Source organism: Lynx canadensis, chromosome B4 (assembly GCF_007474595.2).
Source record: "Lynx canadensis isolate LIC74 chromosome B4, mLynCan4.pri.v2, whole genome shotgun sequence".
Lineage (NCBI taxonomy): Eukaryota > Metazoa > Chordata > Mammalia > Carnivora > Felidae > Lynx > Lynx canadensis.
The window spans coordinates 20,307,304-20,332,274 of NC_044309.1; the positions used below are offsets into that span (position 1 = coordinate 20,307,304).

The 24,971-nt window shown below is 36.4% G+C and overlaps 1 protein-coding gene across 2 annotated transcripts in view; it reads right to left on the reverse strand.

Annotated features, from left to right (window-relative positions):
* Positions 1-24,971, reverse strand: part of DNAJC1 (DnaJ heat shock protein family (Hsp40) member C1) — a 219,476-nt gene that overhangs the window by 21,253 nt on the left and 173,252 nt on the right. For both annotated transcript variants that reach the window (XM_030321175.1, XM_030321176.1), the window contains exon 9: positions 9,047-9,166. In XM_030321175.1, coding sequence (XP_030177035.1) covers positions 9,047-9,166 — 120 coding nt within the window. The remainder of the gene's footprint in view (positions 1-9,046; positions 9,167-24,971) is intronic.

Here is a 24,971-nt window from a genome sequence, read left to right on the forward strand (position 1 = left end):
CACATCATTTCAATTATGTTCCTCTGAAAAGAAATTAGTAACTTAGAGCAGAGGTTTGGGGGACTTGGACAAATTGTTGCTGGGCAGCTTGCCATCGTCTTCTGCAACTTGTTGATTTTAAAAATTGGAAAACCATCTGTAAAACACATAAAATGTTTCAAATATGAAAAGCCATTTTGTAAGATCTTATAAATTATGATCTGGTACATATTACTCACTGTAGAGACAAGTACTGTGCTGTGAACACGCTTCTTGTGCTACTCAAAGGAGAATGGTCGCAATATCAAATTATTTGGCTGTATTACTCTACTTTCTAGTATACTTAAATTTAGACTTTGCCTTTTTTGTATGGTTTTCTGTTGTCTGTGGAGTTTCTGGTTGCCTTTTTCCATATATAAAAGTTTTTCCAAGTTTTCAGCCATATTTTCTAGTCTATAAAATTTCCCTTTCTTTAAGGGTTGCTGTCAAACAATCCTTCATTCTCCTACTTCAACGTGAACATACAGTAAAACCTTGGATTGCGAGTAACCTGTTCTGCAAGTGTTCCACAAGATGAGCAAACATTTCTAATAAATTTTAACTTGATAAACAAGCGATATCTTGCAATACGAGTAGTAGTATGCCGAACACCACATGATCACAACTGAGCTAATGGTTCTTCTCTCTCTCTCGCTCGGCATTGTGGGTGTTCATCTCCCATGCTCGGATGCTCGGTCTCAGGCTGTGGTGTTTGGCAGAAATTAGTGATTTTTCAGAACATCAGAAGGTGCCCACACTAGTATATTTTTTGTCACTTCAAAGCACCTATGGACAGTCCTTTGCTCTTCCCCACAAGAGTAAGCTTAGGAATGCTTTGCTTCATTCTAGGTCAGGCTGCCTGCAGATATAGACCCTTTCCTCTGTTGCCTTATTGTCAGTCACATTAAATACAGTATATTGCAAGTTTATTAACATGGCACTGTAGTCAACATCCACATGAGCATATACAACAGCCCTCATGCAGAAAAAGGTTGAAAAGAAAGTAAGAAGAAGGAGATGATTACAGTGAAAGTTAAGATGGTAATCACCAAGAAGTACAACTGAGAGATTCAAGTGGCTGAAACTGCAAGATTCTATGAGAAGTCTACATCTGCATCTGGTCTGCAGAGGAGGAGGAGAAAAAGGTGGAGGAATCCCTCGCTTCAAATGAGATTAGGGAGATGTGTAAAATGTATGAAACAGAGCAAACAAACTTTTGTAGAAAAGTACCATCCGAATAAGGCTGTAGCAGTACGAGCCATGAATCTGTTTAATGACAGTGCTAGGTCACATTTCTGCAAAATTCTCAAAAGGAGGCAAAAACAAGTGTCATTGGATAGGTTCCTTATTACAGTTTCATAGAAAAGAAAAAGATTCCATTGAGCCAACAGATAGCAGTGATTCCATTAGTGATAGTGAAAGTTGTCCCACATGATAACCCTCCTCTCTCGTCTCCCTCACACTAGTCACAAAGGTTTTCAAAGGTAAGTGCAGGTTAATTTGCTTATTTTTCCTTATATATTGTATTTTTTTTTATTATTTTGTATTATGTTACAGTATTGTTATCATTTTTATAAGAACATTTTTGGGTTGTGGAACGAATCATCTGAGTTTCCATTATTTCTTATGGAGAAATTCACTTTGATATCCAAGTGCTTTGGATTACAAGAATGTTTCTGGAATGAATTATGCTCACAAACCAAGGTTTTACTGTATTGCGCTTTGGGCCTATTATATCACTGTGGGGTCTTGGGATTCCTGTTCATTGGGTTGGATCCTTGGATTCCATGTCTTTCTCTTTTTAAAATTTATTCAGCCTTCTTGTTTTTGTTTTGTTTTTGCTAGAGTACAATCTCCGGGAACGTTCTAAGAAGGAATAATCCTTAGATACTCCTTGCCTTATATATTTAACTGTCACATTTGGTCTGTTCTAGATTCAGAGCTATTTCTCCTCAGAACAGTGAAGGCATTGTTCCCTTGTGTCCCAGAACATAGAGTTGCAAAGCAATTTGATGTCACTCTGATTGGCCTTATTTGGATGTTTCTTCTCCCTAGAAGCTTTAAAGATCTTCTGTGTAATCTCAGTGTTCATAAAATTTCCCAGGAGCTTTTCCATGTATCCAACTTGACTTTGGACAGCTCTTACAAACTGCTCTCTCTGGAAACTTCATTTCTGTTTACCGAATAATGTTCATGCATCTCTCATGTCTCTCTCTCTCTCTCTCTCTCTCTCTCTCTCACTGGAACTCCTTTTAATCGGGTTTGGACCTCTTGGACTGATTCCCTGTAGTTCTTATCTTTTCTATAATAGTTTAACATTTTTTAAGTTCTTCTTCACAGATTTTCTTGATAACTTTCAACCATTCTACTTCATTTATTTGGATACTTATTTTTGTCCTGATTTTTTTCCCCCACAACATCCTTTCCTTTTTCCTGTTTTATGAATTCAATACTTTCTTGACCCTCCAGATGCTAGAAGGCTAGTATAATTAATTCTAGAAGGTTGGTATAACCCTACCTAAAGATATCCAATTAACAAAACAAAACATTTACATATATGCAAGAATCTTAAATTATTTACTAATCAAATCCAGGTGTTTATTAAAGAAGAGTATTATATGACCAAGTAAAGTCTATCTTGGAAATACAAAGATCCTCATTAGGTCATATGAGAAGAATTGTATGATCATGTCAATTTATGTCAAAAAAGTATTGTTAGAATTTCGTATCTACTCCTGAGCACAATTGTAATGAATTAGAATTAGAAAAACTGAATAAAATTTCCTCAGCGTAATAATATATCTCTTATATCTATGACTAATATTAAAATTAATGGCCAAACATTAGGTTTTTTTACTATAATGTTGAACAAGAAGTCTGCACTAATCACTATTACTGTAATATATTTCTCTGGAATAGCTACGTAATACAGTCAAATAAGAAGTAAGATAAAGAAAATGCCGAAGTACATGCAGATGATAGGACTGTCTATCCTAAAATTCTAACACATTAACACAAACTCTATTTGAAATAAGACTAAAATTCTAACACATTAACACAAACTCTATTTGAAATAAGACCAATATGTAAGGAGGCAATATACAAAAATCAGTGCTGTAGCACTTTTCACTTATTTGGCAGGCAATGATAAAAAACAAATAATAACATCCGGGGCACCTGGGTGGCTCAGTTGTTTAAGCTTCCGCCTTAATTTCCGCTCAAGTCAAAGTCTCGCATTCCTGAGCTGGAGCCCAGTGTTGGGCTCTGCACTGGCAGTGCGGAGCCTGCTTGGGATTCTCTCCCTCCCTCTAAGAATAAATAAACTTAAAAAAAAAAATAACATTCAGTGTTGGTAAGATTACGAGGAAGTGACCTCTCTCATATACTACCATTGGCATTGTGTATTGTTATAACCTCTCTGGAGCCCAATTTTAAAGCCATCAAAAGTCCTAAAAACATCCATATATATATATTTTTAAGTTTACTTATTTAGAGAGAGAGAGAGTGTGTGTGTGTGTGTGTGTGTGTGAGTGGGGGAGGGGCAGAGAGAGAGAGAGAGAGAGAGAGAATCCCAAGCAGGCTCCATGCTGTCACTGCAGAGCCTGACACAGGACTCAAACTCATGAACCATGAGATCATGATGTGAGCCAAAATCAAGAGTCAGATGCTTAACCAACTGAGCCACCAGGTGCCCCAAAACATCCATAGCCTTGAACCAAGCAGCTCTACTTCTAGGAATACAAGCTACAAAAACACAAGTGGAAAGTAGAATGAAGAAAAAAAAAAAAGACAATCCCGTAAAACAGCAAAAAAGGAAGCAATTTAAACAACAATCGGTATGATACTACTTAATTATATCAAAACAACAAAGTATTCTGTGTTTAGAAAAATGAAGTGTCATGAAAGGTAGCTCATGTTTCATAGCGAAGTGAAAAGGACAGGATACTGATTAATAGTGTTAAAATTATATATACTCATGCCTAGAGGAAGACTAAAGTCTAGAATTATATATGACAAATGTTTATAGAAATAATTTTTATTATGGCTGATGAGATAAATTTTTTTTGAGTGTATATTTTTTAAAGTTTATTTGAGAGTGCGTGAGCACGAGTGGGGGAGGGGCAGAGAGAGTGAGAATCCCAAGCAGGCTCCACACTGTCAGCTCAGAGCCCCACGTGGGGCTCGATCCCACCATCTTGGCGTCCCTACCTAAGTGTACTTTTAAAAGTTTATTTTTTATATGAACATAGAGTTTTACCAAAAAAGGTCTAATGGTAAAAGTCTCTAGACATATTTAAAGTGCTCTTCAGGGGCGTCTGGGTGGCTCATTGGTTAAGCATCCGACTATTGATTTTGGCTCAGGTCATGATCCCAGGGTCATGAAATCAGGCTCTGCACTCGGCATGGAGCCTGCTTGGGATTCTCTCTCTCCCTCTGCCCCTCTCCCCTGCCCGTGTGCTCTCTAAAATAAAAATAAAGTATTTTTCATGCACACAGCAATAAACAACATTAAGTGGTGACAGGAACATCTGAGATGAAGAACCAAACTATCTAGTGTTGCCTCAACTCTCTAGTAGTTGTGTTACCTTGAACAAAGGTCTCAGCAGCAGTTTACACAACTGTAAAATGGAGATGAATAATGGCTGCCTGTCTCTCTCTCCCCATGCTGTCGTGAAGGTCAAGTAAAATAAGGAGTGTTTAAATGTTTTAAAAATATAAAAGAGCATAAAGATGAATGAGGGAATAACCAATATTATCAGTTAAGACAGTTAAAAATGTTGGTTTGATCTCTTAACTGATTTTTACAATGTTATGCTCATGCAGTGAATGTATAGTTTAGCCATCCTGTTCTGTGTGTGACGTTACTCAATGTTGAGACAGAAATGGTGACGTGGAATGCACATTTACACACCTTTGGCCCAGAAGCCATATTATAGAAAAAGTCTAACCAGGTCAGTAGACAGATTAAGCAATTAATTATGTAATTTTGTCTGATGGGACCCCAAAAGGTCCTATTACTGTCTTCTCTTTCCTTTAAACAGGCAATCAAGTTGCCTGAAACTCTTATTCCAATCATTCATATACTTGGGATAAGAACCTGAAGGCTCCTATTAAAATACGTGTGTGTATTTGGTAACACATTATCGTCTATTAATATTAGCTTGAAAATTGGTTATTAAGTTAGCTAGTGACTCATGTAGCAGAAGAAAGGGATAAAGGCCCTATTCCTTTCTAAGATTCAAATGCCTTTAAAGGTCTTGAGGTTGGGAAGGTGAGGGAGGAGAGGGACCAGAGGATGAGGTCAGGCCCAAACCAAGAGAAGTGTGCTAGGGCAGGAAGCTTGGTTCAGAGGGCAGGGTCGGGCCTGGTTAGTACTTGGATGGAAGAGGGCAGGGAAGCAGTCCTTGTGATCTTTACAACTCATGTAGGTCTAGCCTAACTCTAAAAGTAATGGCAGTAATATACTTGCCAAAATAATTACTATATATATTAAATATGTAATTACTATGTAGTATATATTTAATTCACTGATAAACTGTAAAGTTTATTTTCTATTGAATAAAATTCCACTTACATATTTTTAGAACAACTACCATTACATACAAATCCCAAGAGTATCCCCTCTCTAGCTGTAGCTATATAAAACACACTTGGGAATTTTATGATTTTTCCCTCTTTTTTTTCACGTGCACATGGGGATGCTTATCTAACTACACACCTCTTACCTCTCACTGTGGCACTAAGCTAATTACAAAAGTCTGTCTAAATCTATTCACCTGTTTTTTGTTTGGCTGCCTACCTGGGCCTTTTCCAAGCAGGCAGAAAATCTCCAATCAGTCTGTTATCACAACCAGAATGCAAGAGATTAGTGGCCACAGAGAGAAGCAGAATCAGTTTACATCCTTTCAGGCAAGAGAATGATATTACTTCACAAGCAAGAAATCTGAGGCTCCCTGACCTTAATTTAGAAAGCCTGCAGTTAATAATCACATTAAGGTTGGTTTTACGTGCCAGTTTTTGTTTTCTTTGTTGTTTTTACAATTTGAGTATCCTTTGTCATTATCAAAGTTATCTGCTGAAAGGCATACATTCATGTTTAAAATACTTAATCTGTAATAAAGGAAGTCTTATACTTTTGATATAGCTGAGTTAAAATACACTTTGCATTAATTTTTTACAAAGGCAATCACATTGCTTGTGTTTATCCAGAGTAGAATTTAGCAACTTGTTGACTGTGACAATTAATACACTGAAAACTCCTTTTTAAATTGAAGAATCAAATGGGTTGTTCATTGTAATCTGTCAATCCCAATAAAGAATATATAGAACCCACCGAGAGTACACTCTTGCCCCTCCCTGAAAAAAGGTCAATTGTCTCTTGAAGGAAAGAGAACTAAACCCGAAGCTACAAAGTTAGCAAAACAAAAAAACAAAAACGGGTCAAGGAACAGATGTGCAGACCAGGGAGAGTTGGCACAGGTGACTAGGTCACTAAGAAGAGGTTCTGATGACAGCAAATTGAACTTGGGGTTGTCCCCATAATTAAATACTTAATGAAAACAAATCTAATTAACGCCATAAGCCAAAAAGAACTCTAAGTGATCTTCTCAAGTATGGTCAACTTTCACTTGACATTGTACTGAAGGAACTGTATTAGTTCAACCTACTTTAGCTGCTTCAATGTAATTCACTGTGTGTTCACTAAAATGAGTTATCTGAGTCTTCTGACACCTGCTCTCTTTTAGAGAGAGATTTGTGTGTGTTGAAGGGGGGCGGTTATGATGTGAAATGTGTAGTCCAGCTATGAAAATGACACAGAATGAAAATACTCACAGAATGAAAAAAAATGTACATGCTGTACTAGAAGAAAAGTTCGTTACAAGGGCATTTTTTGGTGCCAAAAAAGCTTGGGTTTACTAAAATATTTATTTTCAAGGTACTTTTGGTATTATGCAAATAGAATACTTGGAGGGAAAAAAAATTCCCAAAAGTTATGTTTGCTACTTCTATGGTAAAAGGAAAAATATCTATTGCAGACATGGATTCAGTCTCCCCTGGGTAAGTCTAGAAGAAAAACAATGGAAACATATGGGATGAATTTACAAAAGTTTGGAAAGATGTCTTTGCCTATACTAAGACTGCACTAAGACCACTAGGTTATGTATAGATTTTCTAGATTTCTGATACTAACTAGCCATTCTCAAGGCTGTGTTGGTTACATCATGTCTGTTCTTAGCATTTAAACTTTCATCTCTCTTTTTAAAAACACAGATACAAATTTAGCCAGATTTTAATGACAACAACTTAAAATATCGCTCTATTCAACTGCCTTTCTTGGGCATTTTTAACTATGAGGTCTCCCAGAAATCTTATTTAAAGGCAGTGCTGCCTTCAAAGGAGACACTAAATTAATGAAACATTCTTTCCCATTAAAACTAAAAGTTTAGGGCCCTTTTAAACCAGTTTGTTTTATAACTTTCTAAAAATTATTTCAGTAATTTTTATTAATCATTATATTAACAGTAGTTGTATAATTACAGGGTCATAGTATTTGAAACCCCAATAACTATGGAATATCTTTAATTTGGTCAGATATTTACTGATAAGGCATTATTAATTTATCTTTTACAAGCAACCTAGAAACAAGGTAATAAAATGCATAGCCCACTAACATTCTTAGCAGAAGAAAAGGTATCCTTAAGGTTCTTCTCCAGTTACCTAAGATAATGGGTCTCCTCATGTAACACCAAGAAAAAAAAAATTGTTACAAGATACTAGAGCTATTTTTTCACATGATGAGACTTTGAAACCAAAATAATGCAAAACACCACATAAAAATTCAGTCTTTTAAATGTGATTTTTAAAAGACCTACATGGTAGTAAAAAATTCATATCTATAATTTAAAATTCTCAAAGCAGCTCCTATCCAAAGGGTAATAAATAAATAAATAAATAAAAAGATTGACGGTAATGTTTTGTAAGTTTGTTTATAAATTAAATAGTGGAAGCTCACTATGAAAAATAACTTTCAGCATTTATGTAACAAGCTGGGTTTTTTTTTGGGGGGGGGGTAGTTGTGTTAATCATTTTGCAGGGTTTTAAAACTGTTCATTATCAAAAGACTCAAAGGTATACTAACAGAATTGAAAAGGGCACTTGAACTTTGCTTTCAGTAACCCCTGAAATATTTTAGGTGTATAGGGTTTATTTAAAGTAAACTTGGTAAATTACTGATTTATATGGTAAAGAATATTTACTATCATTTATGAAAATAAGGCTCATATTGGTAAAAATAAAAATTTTTCTGAATTTCTATTTAGTACATGTCAGGGACTGTGGTAGTTGCTTTTAGAAGATTCTCTGCCCTAAGTTTACTGAATAAAAAGCATCCAAAGTGTTAAATTCAAACCTTCCAGGCAAATACTTAGTCTTTTAAATGTTGGGTATAGGCAGTCATTCACCTATAGATTCATTCACACACATATGCATATTATATATGTTATATATATTATATTATATATTTGTTCATATATATAATTTTGTTGTGGTTAAGCAACTTGTCAAAATGGATAGTAGGTACCATCCTTGAAATAAAAAGGCAAACATAAGAATATTGATGATTAAATTAATGCAAACCACCTGATTAAATACCTATAGCAATCTGTTCTTCAATGTTAGAAAGATGCAGCTGAAATTTAACTTCTCTAATTCTGATCAGTCTGAGAACTATCTTTTCCACAGCTAAAGGGGTCACTTTAAACACAAAAACCAGCATTGTTTTCTGTGGTTAGGTTACTGTAGCTTAAGTCTCTGAACACTAGAATTCCTCACACAGCTGTTAACTGTGGACCAGGGGACTGGCTGACATCTGCTTCTTGCTTATTTCGTTAATGGTTCACTTCCAGGTCCTAAAAGGATTGTAGCCTTTCTCCAAAGAGAATGTCGGATGCATCTATGTCTGTCTTCTACATAGTTGGCTTGTTCTGGTTTGTCACTCTCCATACAATGCAAATCTGAGTGAACTCACATCTGTCACCGATCGACCCAATTCGTGGGCAATCTTTTCCCATCGACCTGGGGTCCCTCCTGGGAACTTAACCATACTTCTCGTCAGCTGGCTGAGGTCCTCTTCTGTCCATTCAGGTGCCTGCAAAACATTATAGAAAAAGATAATTTAGACAACGTTTGCCAAAACATTTAATAAGCCTGTGAAACAAACCACTGGCAATTTGTTTTCTACAAAAACAGTACTAACACGTGTCCAGTAGTTTAGATAAAGCTTTGAGTTGCATATTTAACATTAGAATGCAAAGCTCCAGCAGCCTTTTAAATTTTCCTATGTATACGAAATAAGAAAGCAGAAATATTGTGAAGTCAGGCTTTTGAAGACACTAAAAAAAGCAGTTTTGCATTAAAGTAGGAACGACTCTCAAAGACTATGAAATGCATTGTGTGTCACTGCTGCTCTCACAGATGCCTCACGTAAGGTCACTATAAAAGGTCTTCAAGTTTTAAGAAAAATTATACTTTGAAGAAAACAAAACACCTTATAAGCGAAGATGAAAAGGTGAACAAGCAAATGTGCTGATTTAGAATCAGAACTGAGACAAAGATAGTTTTTGTTCATTCTGTGTAACACTGTTTCATTCTAAAAATCGTGCATTTCCAAAAAGTTTAGCTTCTCAAACGCTAGCGTTTTAATAAGCTTGGAACAGAAATAAACTGAGACATGCCTACAACCAAGACTTAAACCATTTCAAGTCCAAGCAAAGCAACAGTTCATTTCTGAGAAGGTAAATAGCTTCTAAGAGTTGATCTGTTAAAGCGAGTTACAAAGTAACCGAAAGATTATCAAATCTTTTTTCCAAAAGCAAAAATTCTAAGAGCAAGCATATTCTCTGCATTTTATCAGCACTACTACTTGGTCAAACCTAAAGCTGAGCAAAGCAAAAGAACCTACCACTGAGTAACAAAAAACCACGTTACAGTTATTTTACATGAGATTTTAGCACGAAACTACTCCCTCCCAGACGCTGCAGCCACTCTGGTATTAAACAATACTCTAGGAGTCAGCAGAGAAATGGAGGAAGCCCACCTTATTTTCCTTAATTAAAAAGAAAGAAACAAGAAAGAAGGGAACCTTGGAGACAAATACCTTTTCTAATCACCATTTCCGATAATGAACAGCATACATCAGGCCGTTTGCATTACAGAACCGTCAGCACAGAACAACAGTCAGAGGTGAGTGACCCCAGGGACGATCTCCACAGCTACAGCAAAGCTTCTCCCTGACACTAATCCTCGCTGTCATTCTCCCACTGTGCTCTAACCGCACTGACATCCGCCTGCCTCACTGCAAGCTTAACGGGGCCCTTCCTGACTTTTTACTGTCTCCCCCAATCAATGGTTCAAGCGTGCTCTTTTCACCATGTCCAAACGGCAGCTTCACTCGTAATCAAAGCGCACTGCCCCTGTTAAAGGGCTTTCCGAAAGGCTCTCCCATTTGCATTCATTTGCAAAGCAAACTACTTTTATTCACTTTGTTCTGCTATCAAGAATGTTCCCTGAAGCAGATAAATTGGCATAAATACAACCTGCCACTTAAGAGTCAGGAAATAATAGCCAATAGTAGGGAGGATTTTATCAATCATTCTATTTTGTATCCACTAAAAGCTGAAAGCCTCAAACATATTCATCAGTACAATCTGTACGATACAGGCATAAATTCACTTCTATAAAAAGGTAGCCCACATAGGGTATAGTCAGAATTTCTTTGATATTTAATGAATATCAGAAATCTAATGCTCCTTATCAGATAATTTGAAAATTTACACTGAAGCTTTTTTCTTCTTGCTTGTTTTTCCCTTTATTTAGGGGAAAAATTCATACTCAGATATTAGAGGGACATAACTGGATTTTCAAGGAAATACTTTTCTTTCTAAAAAGCCGAAACATTAATAAAGTAATTCTTTAAAATAATTTCAATTTTTAGTAGATTGGCTTTCCAAATATGCTGCATATATGGACAATGGGCATTAAAAATCAATCAGATTTTAATTCTTTGTTAATAAGATGAGTCTAAAAGAACAGTGCCACTTTTTTTTTTTCCCTGGGAAGGGAAAATTTTAAGTATTTGGACTGGTATTCTGAAAAATCATCTACTGCTAGGACAGTCTTTCCCTTTAGTTTCCTGGTTATTTCATGGCTGTGATTTTTTTCATTATTAATACAAAAAAACTGGATCGATAATAACTAGGCCCATAATCTGAAATCTTTGAAAGAATCCTTTTAGCAATTCATTATTCTCTCTCCTACAGCTGTAAGGCACTTTGGTGAATGTGTAATTCCTCGGCAATAGTTAGTTGTGTCTTTAGAAGCAACTGAGCCTACTGTGACCCAGCTCCTACAGCAGCCGTGAGGGTGGCCGTGGTGTGAATGTATTCTCCTTGTTCTAATCTGGAGCCAACTGTAGCTGTGAAAGTCAAATGAATGCATACGCATACTGCTTTGCCACTTAAAACCATGTGTGTCCAATATTACTGAGACACTGGGCCAAAAATTCATCTCTACAGTAAAGTAATGGAAGATACCACATGGTGTGGGGACAGCTGTTGTGACTACACCAGCATTCCAATTTTGCATCAGAAAAGCCCCACTCTGGGAATAAATCTCCATACTGAATAAAAAATAAAAAGTAAGTTTTCAAATTATTCGCGATTTTTATGTAATGATCCCCAAATAGATCTCCTAAAGTAAGAGCTCATAGGAAAATTTAAATTGTATTCCCAAATAATATCCCTTTGGGATAGATTTTTGTCGTAAAGCCACATATGTTCAAAGATTTGATGCCTTTGAAAATCCTTACTATTCTTGGGGGATAGGAGTTGGAAGCTAGAGAGGAAAAGCACACTCCATGTTTTGAGTAACTCATATGCACCTTCCCCCTCACAGCTGTAGACCATCAAATGTTAATTACCAAGTATCGTGCAATTTATTTGGTACTGAAACTTAGGGCCAAATTAAAAGAAATTTATATGGGCTTATTTATTATATTTTCCTATTGTAAGGACAAAAGATCCATTTCTATCTAATAGTAAAACTCACTAATGAATATTTCTATCCACATGAACTTCTAATGACCGTTATTTACATAACTAGAAAAGTTACAATTTTGGATTCAACAGTTTGTAGTAGATTCAACTCAATTCATAAATTCCCAGAAATTTTACCTAAGAAATAATGTCCTTGTAAATACCATCACCCAGTTAAAATATCAGATATTATCAGATCTCATAATGTATACCTAGTAATATGGATGGCAAATCTAATAATCTACCTTCCAAATCCACATTCTATACTGACTTTGTGTTTCAGAATGTATATTTGACTTTCACCTATACAGTTTTCCTTTCCAACTTAAAAATTGAGCATTTACGTGCTCTTGACTATATATGTGGATAAATTGTATGTAAAGGAAAAAACCCAGGGGTGCCTGGGTGTCTCAGTCAGTTAAGCTTCCGACTTCGGCTCGTGGTTCTTGAGTTCGAGCCTCACATCAGGCTCTGTGCTGACAGCTTGGAGCCTGCTTCGGATTCTGTGTCTCCCTCTCTCTACCCTACCCCGCTTGTACTCTGTCTCTCTCTCTCTCAAAAATAAATATTAAAAAAAAAAATTAAAAGCTTATCTCTTCAAATGTTTTTTCACTCTTAGGAAGTGAATACTCTTCTTTAAAGAAAAGCTTGTAACTCATCCCAAACTGTTGTTCTAAGGCTGTGACCCTTTACCAGTAATCGCTTCATGTCGTGCCCAGAAAGGTCTCCTCATCTATGATTTAGCTACCTTCCCAGAAAGAGGTCTCCTCTGGACCAGCAATCCTAAAGTGTGATCCATGTGCTGGTGCCAGCCTGCAACCAGTTTGTCACCAATCCATGACCAAGTAAGTCCAGAAACTTCGGGTACGGATTAGAAACAGCAAATTAACGCTGCTGCAACAACCAAGTATGTGAGCAGTAAACTCTTCTTTTAAATAATATAAGACAGTGAGATGTTGTCAGACTACCATGATGGGTCACGTGAAGTGTGGGCACAATAGGACTACAGATGGGTCAGCAACAGATGGAAAGAAAAATATTCTACACCTGGTTCTTTACTACAGATAGTTTGAGAAACTTTGCTCAAGACCATGCATACAGTTCAAATTTCTTTTTACCTCCTTTTGGGGGAAGCAACAGTAAATAAATCCCTCTTGAGAAACGGACACAAGGATGTTTGATCCTTTAAAAACTATTTTATGCCACTAAGTGTTGTGGTGATTTGACACACAGTGAATGATGACACTCTGGGATTACTCTGGGATAGGAAACGGCAAATTGCAAAGGGCTTGCGGCAGGAGCATGTCCAGGATGCTTGAGGAATAGTGAGATGAGCAGGGAAGCTGGGGCAAAGCAAGCAAAGGAGGCAGGGAGAGGAGAGGAGGCCAGAGAGGTAAGAAGATAAAATCATATAAGGACTGAGAGGCCACTGCAAGGACTCTAGCTCATTTACTCTGCATGATACATAAAGCTACTGGAGGGATAGTTTTAAACTGAGGTATAATTACAGACATTATATTGGTTTCAGGTGTACAACACAATGATTTGATGGGTTGGAACTGCATGGGTCCCCTTATACACGGATTTTTTTTTTTTTAATACAGTACAGTCCTATAACTGTATTTTCTTTTCCTTATGATTTTAATAACATTTGTTCTCTAGTTAAGTTTTTGGGGAGTCAAGTTATAAGTGGGTTTTCAACTGGGTACAAGGTGGGGGTGAGTGGGTTGGCACCCCAATCCCCATGTTGTTCAGGAGTCAACTGTATTAAGAAATGATCACGGTAAGTCTAGTAACGTTTGTCACCATATACAGTTACAGTATTTTGTTTTCTTGTGATGAGAACTTTAAAGATGTACTCTTAGTAACTTTCAAATATGCAATACAGTATTAATTATAGTTGTCATGCTATAAATTACATCCCAGGGCTTATTTCTTTCTTTATATGAAAAAGATTTTTTTAAGATTATTTCTTTATCTTTGCGGGGAAGAGGGGCAGAGAGAGAGGGAGAGAGAATTCCAAGCAGGCTCCTTGCTGTCAGCGCAGACCTGACACAGGGCTCAAACCCACGAACCAGGAGATCATGACATGAGCCAAAACCAAGAGTTAGATGCTTAACTAAGTCCCCCAGGACTGATTTTATAACTGGAAGTTTGTACCTTTTGCTCTTCTTCAGCCATTTCACCTACTCCCTACCCTCCCCCTCTGGCAACAACCAATCTGTTCTCTGTTATCTATGAGCTTCGTTTTGTTCTGTTTTAGCTTCCAATATAAATGCGATCATATGCTACTTGCCTTACTCTGATTTATTTCACTTAGCATAATGCCCTCAAGGTCTGTCCATGTCATAAATGGCAAGACTTCCTTTTTTTAGTGACTAAATAATATTTTCTTGTGTGTGTCTATGTGTGTATCATATTTTCTTTATCCATTCATCTGTCAATGGACACGTGTGTTGTTTCCGTGTCTTGGCTATTGTAAATAATGCTGCAGTAAATGTGGAGGTGCATATCTTTTTGAGTTAGCATTTTCATTTTCCTTCAGATAAATAACCCAGAAGTGGAATTGCTGGATCATACAGTGGTTCGAGTTTTAATTTCTTGAGGCATCTCCATTCTGTTTTCCATCGTGGCTGCACCAATTTACCTTCCCGCCAACAGCACCCACAAAGGTTCCCTTTCCTTCACATCCTTGCCAACATGTGTTACTTCTTTGTCTTTTTGATACTACTCATTCTAACAAGTGTGAGGTGATATCTCATTGTGGTTTTGATTTGCATTTTCCTGATGATGAGTGATGTTGAGCATCTTTTCATTTACCTGTTGGCCATCTATAGGTCTCCCTGGAAAAATGTCTATTTAGATCCTCTGTCCATTTTTGAATCATTGTTTTTCTGCTATTGAGTTGTATTGAGTTCTTTAATGTTTTGGATCAGATATCGAATTGCAAATATTTTCTCCCATTCAGTGGATTAGTTTGATGTAGTCCTACTTGTTTTTGTTTTTGTTGCCTTTACTTTTAGTGTCAGCTCAGTTTGGCCTGCTCTTGAATGAATGAATGAATGAATGGTGCCTCATGGTAGATTACCTCAAGCTAAATGCTGTGGGCCTCATTAAGGTCCCCATAGCCAATATTATTGCAGTTACTGACTTCATCCAATTAGCAATTGGTAAATATTTTGCTATTATAGATTTAGTGAATACGTTTTGTTCGGTGACTATTTCAACAGCCTCTTGACTGCAGTTTATCTCACCTCCAAAGTATGGTACACTTCTACCCAACTACCATGGGGTACCTCATCAGCCTTGTCCTCACAGTCTTTAAGGACAAGATCTTAACTACTTCCTGATTCTTTCAGGAAGACAAGTATGACATTACACTGATGACTTCTTCCCATGAGGAGATTCATTTGACATACTCATTCAAGACAGACAAAGGAGCTCACCAAAATGAAATGGGCCATTGCCTCATACAAAATGTAATGTCTTGCCACCTTGGTTAAAGTCTTGAAAATTAACTGGTGTACTGAGAGGGATGCTCCACCCATAATGCTGTCCAGAAACAGCTACGGATTCTCTCAGCACCCACAACTTCTTTTAGGCCTTTCTGTGTTCTGGAAGAAACACATTGCTCCTTTACATATTTTACTTAAATACTTTTATGCTGTTTGCTGCAAACTGGCTCTTCTTGAGTAGGGGTCCCCTTTCGGAAAGGGCTCTAGAACCCATCCAAAATGCAAAATGACAGACACTCCTGCTCCTGTTAGTGCCCCCCAGAGACTCCTTCATCGTAGAGAGGTTTTGGCAACTTTCTCTCAGCATCAGAATACCATTTAATACATGTAATAACTTTAAAATGGTAAAACCACAAATATTTGAATTTTGCTAAAATTAAACTTTTGGTCTTTAAAAGAATTTTTTTAACGTTTTTATTTTTTTTTTTTAATTTTTATTTTTTTTTTTAATTTTTTTTTCAATGTTTTTTATTTATTTTTGGGACAGAGAGAGACAGAGCATGAACGGGGGAGGGGCAGAGAGAGAGGGAGACACAGAATCGGAAACAGGCTCCAGGCTCCGAGCCATCAGCCCAGAGCCTGACGCGGGGCTCGAACTCCCGGACCGCGAGATCGTGACCTGGCTGAAGTCGGACGCTTAACCGACTGCGCCACCCAGGCGCCCCTAACGTTTTTATTTTTAAGACACAGAGAGAGCATGAGCGGGGAAGGGACACAGAGAGAGGGAGACACAGAATCCAAAGCAGGCTCCAGACTCTGAGCTGTCAGCACAGGGCCCAATGCTGTCAAACCCATGGACCGCAAGATCATGACCTGAGCCAAAGTCGGACGCTCAACTGAACGAGCCATCCAGTGGCCCCTAAACTGTTGGTCTTTCAAAGAAACTATTTAAAAAATGAAATGGAATGCCACAAAGTAGGAGCAAATATTCCATAACACATATCAGAAAAAAGATTTGTATCACAATTTATCCATTCTCCTACTGATGGACATTTATTTGGGTAGCTGCTAGCTCTTGGTTATCACATATCATTATTATTATTAAAGTTTATTTATTTTGAGAGAGACAGGGCGCATGCACACACACATGCATGCACAAGTGGGGGAGGGGCAGAGAGGGAGACAGAATCCTGAACCGGCTATGCACGGTCACTGCAGAGCCTGATGCAGGGCTCAAACTCACGAACTGTGAGATCATGACCCGAGCTGAAGTTGGGCACTTAACCAACTGAGCCACTTAGGCACCCCTATCATGTATTATGAATACAGCTGCTTGGACATTTATTTATAATTGTCATAGTGGTCATATGTTTTAATTCTTCTTAGATAAATACCTAGTGGTGGGATTGCTGAGTCATAGGGAAAGTATACATTTTATAAGAAACTACGTAAGTATTTTTCCGAACAAGTTGTATTGTTTTACATTCTAACCTGCAGTGTATGAAGGGTCCCTCCAGGTACTCACCCACACTTGATATTGCCAGTTGTTTTAGTTTTGACCAGTCTGGTAGGAATGAAACGTGTTTTATTTTGGTAATAATTTCCAAGATTACAAATGATCTTGAGTATCTTTACATGTATTTATTGACCAACTGAATATCTATTTTTATGAAGTGTGTATTCATGTCTTTTGCTTATACGTTAATTGGGTGAAGAGTTTGTTATATTTTGTGGACACAAGATCTTTGTCAGAAATGTTTTATGAATATTTTCTCCCATTCTGTAACTTATATTGTCACTTAAAATCCTTTAACTTTTAGTTTGAAATAATTTTATTTATTTATTTATTTATTTATTTATTTATTTATTTAATGTTTATTCATTTTTGAGAGACAGAGAGAGACAGAGCATGAGCGGGGAAAGGGCAGAGAGAGGAAGACAGAATCTGAAACAGGCTCCAGGCTCCGAGCTGTCAGCACAGAGCCTGACGCAGGGCTCGAACTCACAAACTACGAGATCCTGACCTGAGGTGAACTCAGACGCTCAACCGACTGAACCACCCAGGCGCCCCGAGTTTGAAATAATTTCAGACTTCTAGAAAAGTTGTAAAAACAGTATGGAGTTCCCATATGTTCTTAATACAGCTAACTATGATGTTAACATACTTTTATTGAAGTATAATCGACATATAACGTTACATTAGTTTCAGGTCTATAATACAATCATTCAATATATTGCAAATTGTTTACTACAATATGTTTAGTTAAATCAGTCACCACACATAGTTAGAATTTTTTCTTTTGATAAAAACTTTTAAGATCTATTTTCTTAGCAACTTTCAAATGTGCAATACCATATTAACAATAGTCACCATGTCGTATATTACATCTCTATAATTATTTAATGTTTATTTACTTTTGAGAGAGAGTGAGGCAGAGCACGAGTGGGGGAGGGGCAGAGAGGGAGACACAGAATCCGAAGCAGGCCACAGGCTCTGAGCTGTCAGCATAGAGCCTGATGTGGGGCTTGAAACTCACGAGCCATGAGCTCATGACCTGAGCCAAAAGTGGACATTTAACCGACTGAGCCACCCAGGCCCCCCTATAACTAATTTATTTTAAACTGGAAGCTTATACCTTTTGACTCCCTTTACCCACTGTGTGTATCCTCTACCTCTGGCAACCACCAGTTCTCTGTATCTATGGGCCTTGTCTTAGAGCTTACCATCTGTGTTTTATGTTCAAGTCTTTAATCCATTTTGAATTAATTTTTGTGTATGGTGTGAGATAGTGGTCCAGATTCATTCTTTTGCATGTGGCTGTCCTGTTTTCCCACCATCATTTACTGAAGAGACTTGCCTTTCTTCATTGGATGTTCTTGGCTCCTTTACCATCAATGAATTAACCATATACGTGTTGGTTTATTTCTGGGCTTCCTATTTTGTTCCATTCCTCTATGCGTCTGTTCTCATGCCAATGCCATACTGTTCTGATTACTGCAATTTTGTAATATAGTTTGAAACCAGGCAGTGTGAGGCCTACAGCTTTCTTTCTCAAGACTGCTTTGGCTATTTAGTGTCTTTTGTGGTTCCATACACATTTTAGGATTGTTTGTTCTATTTCTATAAAAAATGCCATTGGAATTTTAATAAGATTGCATTGACTTTATAGACTTTATTGACTATTGCTTTGCATAGTATGGACATTTAAAAAATACTAATTCTTCCAATCTATTAGCATGGTATATCTTTCTATTTGTGTCTTCTTCAGTTTCTTTCATCAATGTTAATATAATAGCATACAGGTCTTTCACCTTCGTGGTTAAATTTATTCCTCGATATTTTATTCCTTTTGTGTGACTGATTTTTGTATTCTGAAACTTTACAAAATTTGTTGATTTGTTCTTAATAGTTGTTTGGTGGAGTCTTTAGGGTTTCTAAAACATATAATACCATGTCATCTACGCATAGTGACAGTTTTACTTCTTCCTTTCCAAATTGGATGCCTTTTATTTCTTTTTCTTGTCTAACTGCTGTCACAAGCACTTCCACCATTATGTTGAATAAGAGTGGCAAAAGTGGGCATCCTAATCTTGTTCCTGATCTTAGAGGGAAAGTTTTCACTGTTGAGCATGTTAGCTGTTACTGTTGAGTACGATGTTAGTTGAGTGTGATATCAGCTGTGGGCTTGTCATATATGACCTTTATTATGCTGAGGTGTGTTCCCTCTATACCCATTTCATTGAGAGTTTTTATCATGAATGGATGCTGAATTTTGTCAAAAGTTTTTTCTGCATCTATTGTGATAGCTCTAATCTTATTTTTTGAATGTAGTATATCACATTGATTTGATTTGCAGATGTTGAATTGTCCTTGCATCCCTGGAATAAATCATACTTGATCATGGTGTATAACACTTTTGATAAATTGTTGAATTTGGTTTGCTAATATTTTGTTGAGGATTTTTACACGTTTATTTATTTTGAGAGAGACAGAGATAATGTGATTGGGTGAGGGGCAGAGAGAGGATCCCAAGCCAGGCTTGAACTCACGAAACTGTGATATCGTGACCTTAGCCAAAACCATGAGTCAGATGCTTAACCGACTGAGCTACCCAGGCTCAATCCTCCCCTGTTGAGGATTTTCTACATTTATGTTCATGAAGGATATTGATACTGGCTTGTAATTTTTACTTGTGTTGTCCTTGTCTGGTTTTGGTTTCAGGGTACTGTTTTATTTTTTTGAAGAGTCTAAGTAGGATTGGTATTAATTCCTCTTTGAATTTTTGATAGAATTCACCAGTGGAGCCACTGGGTCCTAGACTTCTGTTTGTTGGCAGATTTTTGATTAACGACTCAATGTCCTTACTAGTAACCAATCTGTTCAGATTTTCTATTTCTTTTATTATTAAAAAAATTTTTTTTAATGTTTCATTCATTTTTGGGGGCACAGAAAGAGACTGTGAATGGGGGAGGGGCAGAGAGAGAGGGAGCCACAGAATCCAAAGCAGGCTCTGAGCTATCAGCACAGAGCCCAATGCGGGGCTTGAACCCACAAACTGTGAGATCATGACCTGAGCCCAAAGTCTGCCACTTAACCTACTGAGCTACCCATGAGCCCCTCTATTTCTCTTTTTTAAAGTAAGCTCTAAGCCCAACATTGGGCTTATACTCACGATCCCAAGATCAACAGTCATATGCTGTACCAACTGAGCCAGCAGGCATCACTCAGATTTTCTATTTCTTCATGATTCAGTCTTGGTCAGTCGTATGTTTCTAGGAATTTATCCATTTCTTTTAGGTTGTCCAATCTGTTGGTGTATAACTGTTCATACTCTCTTATGATCCTTTGTACTTCTGTGGTATAAGATATAATGTCTCCTGTTTCGTTTCTGATTTTGTGTCCTTTTTTCTTGGGGAGTCTAGGTAAAGGTTTGCTAATTTTGTTTATCTTTCAAAGAGCCAGGTCCTAGTTTCATTGATCTTTTCTATCATCTTTTTAGTCTCTATTTCATTTACTTCCATTCTGATTTTTATTTCCTTCTGAATACTAACTCAGCTTTGTTTTTTTTTTTTTCTCATTCTTTGAGATATAAAGTTAGGTTGCTTAACATTTTTCTTGCTTCTTAATACAGGCATTTTTTGCTATGAAGTTCCCTTTTAAAACTGCTTTTGCTGCATCCCATAACTTTTGGTATGTTGTATTTCCATTTTTATTTGTTTCATGATACTTCATTTCTCTTTTGATTTCTTTTTGACCCACTGCTTGTTCAGCAGCATGCTGTTTAATCTCCACACACTTGTGAATTTTCTAGTACACTTCTTTTATTTGATTTCTAGGATACTTTGGAAATGACTAGTGTGACTTACAAGGATAAGTTATAATATAATGGGAATCCTCCAATTTTAAAAGATAGCATGTAATTTGTTCTTGACTATCTGAACTGACCAATGGTACTACCTACCATGGTGGTAGAAGGCAATCAGGTCAACCTCAACTCCAGGGTTGTTATGGGTGACCAAACTGCCACAGATGTTTCCTGTGGGTAAAGGTGGAAACTGTACAATTGGTAATGCATCTTGTGATACGTGAGGGTGGTGGAACTGGCATAAAAATGCTGGGATTCTGGCTACTGCTACTGCTCTCTGACCCAAGAGTCATGTCTTCCATCAGTATCCTTGACACTGTGGCTAACTTGTTAGTCTATAAATAGGGTGAAATTTTACACCCTTTACAGCTGTTGACAGTCTATGCCTTTTCATTTTCTTAAAAAGCAGGAGTTTTTAATTTTCATGAAGTACAACTTATTAACATTTTTCTTTTATGGTAAGTGATTTGAGTGTACTATCTAGGAAATCTGTGCCTGTTAGGATGAGATAGGTTCACTGTCTATTTCACATGGATATTCAGTTGTTTCACTATCATTTGCTGAAGACTATTCTTTACCCATCTGAACTGCCTTGATATCATTGTCAAAAAGCAATCGATTGCATTTAATTCAGGACCCTCTGTTACACTGATCTACTTGTCTATTGTGTGCCATATAATTTCCATTATATAGATAAATTTAAGATGTAGCATATCACAATGTGTTTTTTTGCATTAAACCTGTTTTAAATTACAAAGAAATGTTCAATCTATTTAAATTTTATCCCTGAATGTAAAATAATGCCTGATCATGCATGCAAAGGACATAAATCATGACATCTAGTGTTTGTTGTATCCCCTCCCCCCCCCGCCATTTTCTTTATGATAATGCTGCTGCGCATGTATCCCTTTGAATTAGTATTTTTGTATTCTTTGGGTAAATACCTACTAGTGCAACTGTTGGATCATAGGGTAGTTCTATTTTTAACTTTTTGAGGAATCTCCATACTGTTTCCCAGAGTGGCTGTACCAGTTTGTATTCCTACCAACAATGTAAGAGGGTTCCCCTTTCTCCACAACCTCGCCAACACTTGTTTCTTGTGTTGCTGATTTTAGCTATTCTGACAGGTGTGAGGTGACATCTCACTGTACTTTTGATTTGTATTTCCCTGTGTGATGAGTGATGTTGAGCATCTTTTCATCATGTGTCTGTTGGCCATCTGGATGTCTTCTTTGGAAAAGTATCATTTATGTCTTCTCATTTCTTAACTGGATTATTTGTTTCTTGGGTGTTGAGTTTGAGAAGTTCTTTATAGATTTTGGATACTAACCCTTTATCAGATATGTCATTTGCAAACATCTTCTTACTTTTTAGTTTTGTTGATTGTTTCCTTTGCTGTGCAGAAGCTTTTTATTTTGGTGAAGTCCCAATAGTTTATTTTTGCTTTTGTTTCCCTTGCCTGAGGAGACCTATTTAGTAAGAAGTTGCTATAGTCAATGTCAAAGAGGTTACTGCCTGTGTTCTCTTTTAGGATTTTAACGGTTTTAGGTCTTACAGTTTGGTCTTTAATCCATTTTGAATTTCTTTTTGTGTATGGTGTAAGAAAGTGGTTTAGTTTCATTCTTTTGCATATTGCTGTTCAGTTTTTCTGATACCATTTGTTGAAGAGACTATCTTTTCCCCATTGGATATTCTTTCCTACATTGTTGAAGATTAATTGACCGTATAATTGAGGTTCACTTCTGGGTTCTCTATTCTGTTCTACTTATCTATGTGTCTATTTTGTGTGGAAACAGACCAAGTGTCCATCAACTGATGAATGGATAAGGAAGATGTGGTATATAGATATAATGGAATATTATTCAGCCATAAAAAAGAATAAAATCTTGCCATTTGCATTGACATGGATAGAGCTAGAGAGTATTATGCTTCGTGAAATAAGTCAGGTACAGAAAGACAAATACCATCTGATTTCACTCATGTGGAATTTAAGAAACAAAATAAATGAGCAAAGAGAAAAAAAAAAAAGAGAAAGGCAAACCAAGAAATGGCCTCTTATAGAGAACTGATGGTTACCAGAGGGGAGAGGGCTGGGGGGGTTGGTTAAGTAGGTGATGGGGATTAAAGAGTACACTTGTGATGAGCACCAGGTATTGTATGGAAGTATTAGATTATACTGCACACTTGAAACTAATATTACACTGTATGCTAACTAAATGGAATTTGAATAAAACCTTAAAAAAAAGTTCCTGATAAAAGGAAAAAAAAAGTATTCTGGACAAAATAGAAAAGATTAAGATCCACCTTTTACCAAATCATTTACATATACATACAAAGACACGTATACATATTATATATGTGTATATATATAATGTATGTATAATATATGTATAATATATAATTAATATATGTATATATAATATATAACATACACATATATAATATATAATATAATATACAATGTATGTATATGTATGTACATGTATGTACATATGTATATACACATATGTACATATACATAATATATGTGTATGTACATGTATGTACATATATGTATGCACATGTATGTACATATATATGTATACAGTACATATAATATATATAATATGTATACATTATATATAATATATATGTATACATTATATATAATATATACTATATATTATATATAATAAATATATATATAAAAACATGTATTTACTATATTAGTCAGAAAGGAAGACTCTGAAAATGAGCACTGGTAAATTTATATTAGATAATTTATATGCAGTCATTAGTTTCTGTTTTTTATATGATGAAAGGTACAAAAATGCCTTATAAAGGATTACAGTACTGCTCACTGCCTGAAACTTTGCTGTTGAGTGTAGAAAGTCAGTTACATGCATCACTATTACACTACTTAGGATAAAGTAAAATCATATTTCAAGACTAACATCATGTTAGTAGAAAAATTTTAGAACATGACAATGGCTTTAAGACCTCTTGAAAAAGCAGTTAAAACTACTTTTTTAGTTTTGGTGGAAATGAATTAGTCTATCAGCTTGTCAGTCGTGCTTTGAAATTCAAGTTCTAAAACTAACATAATTTAAGATTAGAGAGATTAGATACAAGGTACATGGGAAGTAGCCTTTAAAAGTTATTTAGTTTGATTCCCTAAATAAGGATAAGGCCACACTTAATAAAAAATAAATGTATAAAAAAAACATTATTGAATGCATTAAGGTCTAAATAGCATACTATAAATTCACCTAAAGTATCAAATTCAATGTTTCTTAGTATATTAAGAGTTATGCAACCATTACTACAATCAATGTTAAAACATTTTCATTATCCCCAAGAGAAATCTTTTACCTAGTGTCCCCCCCTTTGCCCCAATCTCCTTAGCCCTAGGCAGCCACTAATCTACATTCTCCCCGCCAAAATTCCCTAGTCTGTGTATTTCATGTATACAGTATGTGGTCTTTTATGACTGGCTCCCTTTACTTGGCATGTTTTCAAGATTTGTGTTGTAGCATGTAACAGTACGTCAATTCCTTTTCGTTGCCAAATAATACACCTGTATGGATATACCAAATTTTGTTTATCCAGTCATTGTCTGATGGACATTTGGATTATTTCTACTTCTTAACTATTATGAATAATACTGCTACAGACATTTCATGTATAAGCCTTTGTGTAGACATATGTTCATTCCCTTGATTAGATGCCTAAGAAGGGGACTGCTGAGTCATATGGTAACTCCATGTTTAACTTTTTGAGGAACTACCAGACTGCTTTCCAAAGTAGCCGTGCCATGTTACATTCACAAGAGTTCCAAATTCTCCATGTTTTTGCCAGTATTTCTCTTATCTTTTTTATTATGACCATCCTACTGGAAGTAAAGTGATATCTCATTGCTTTGCACTTCCCTAATGTGAAATACATGTTCCAGATATGCACCTGATAAGGGCCTGGTATCCAGCATACATAAAGAACTCATACTCAACAATAAAACAGGCCAGCAACTGTTAATTAAGCAAGTAGGTAAAATGTTAATTAAG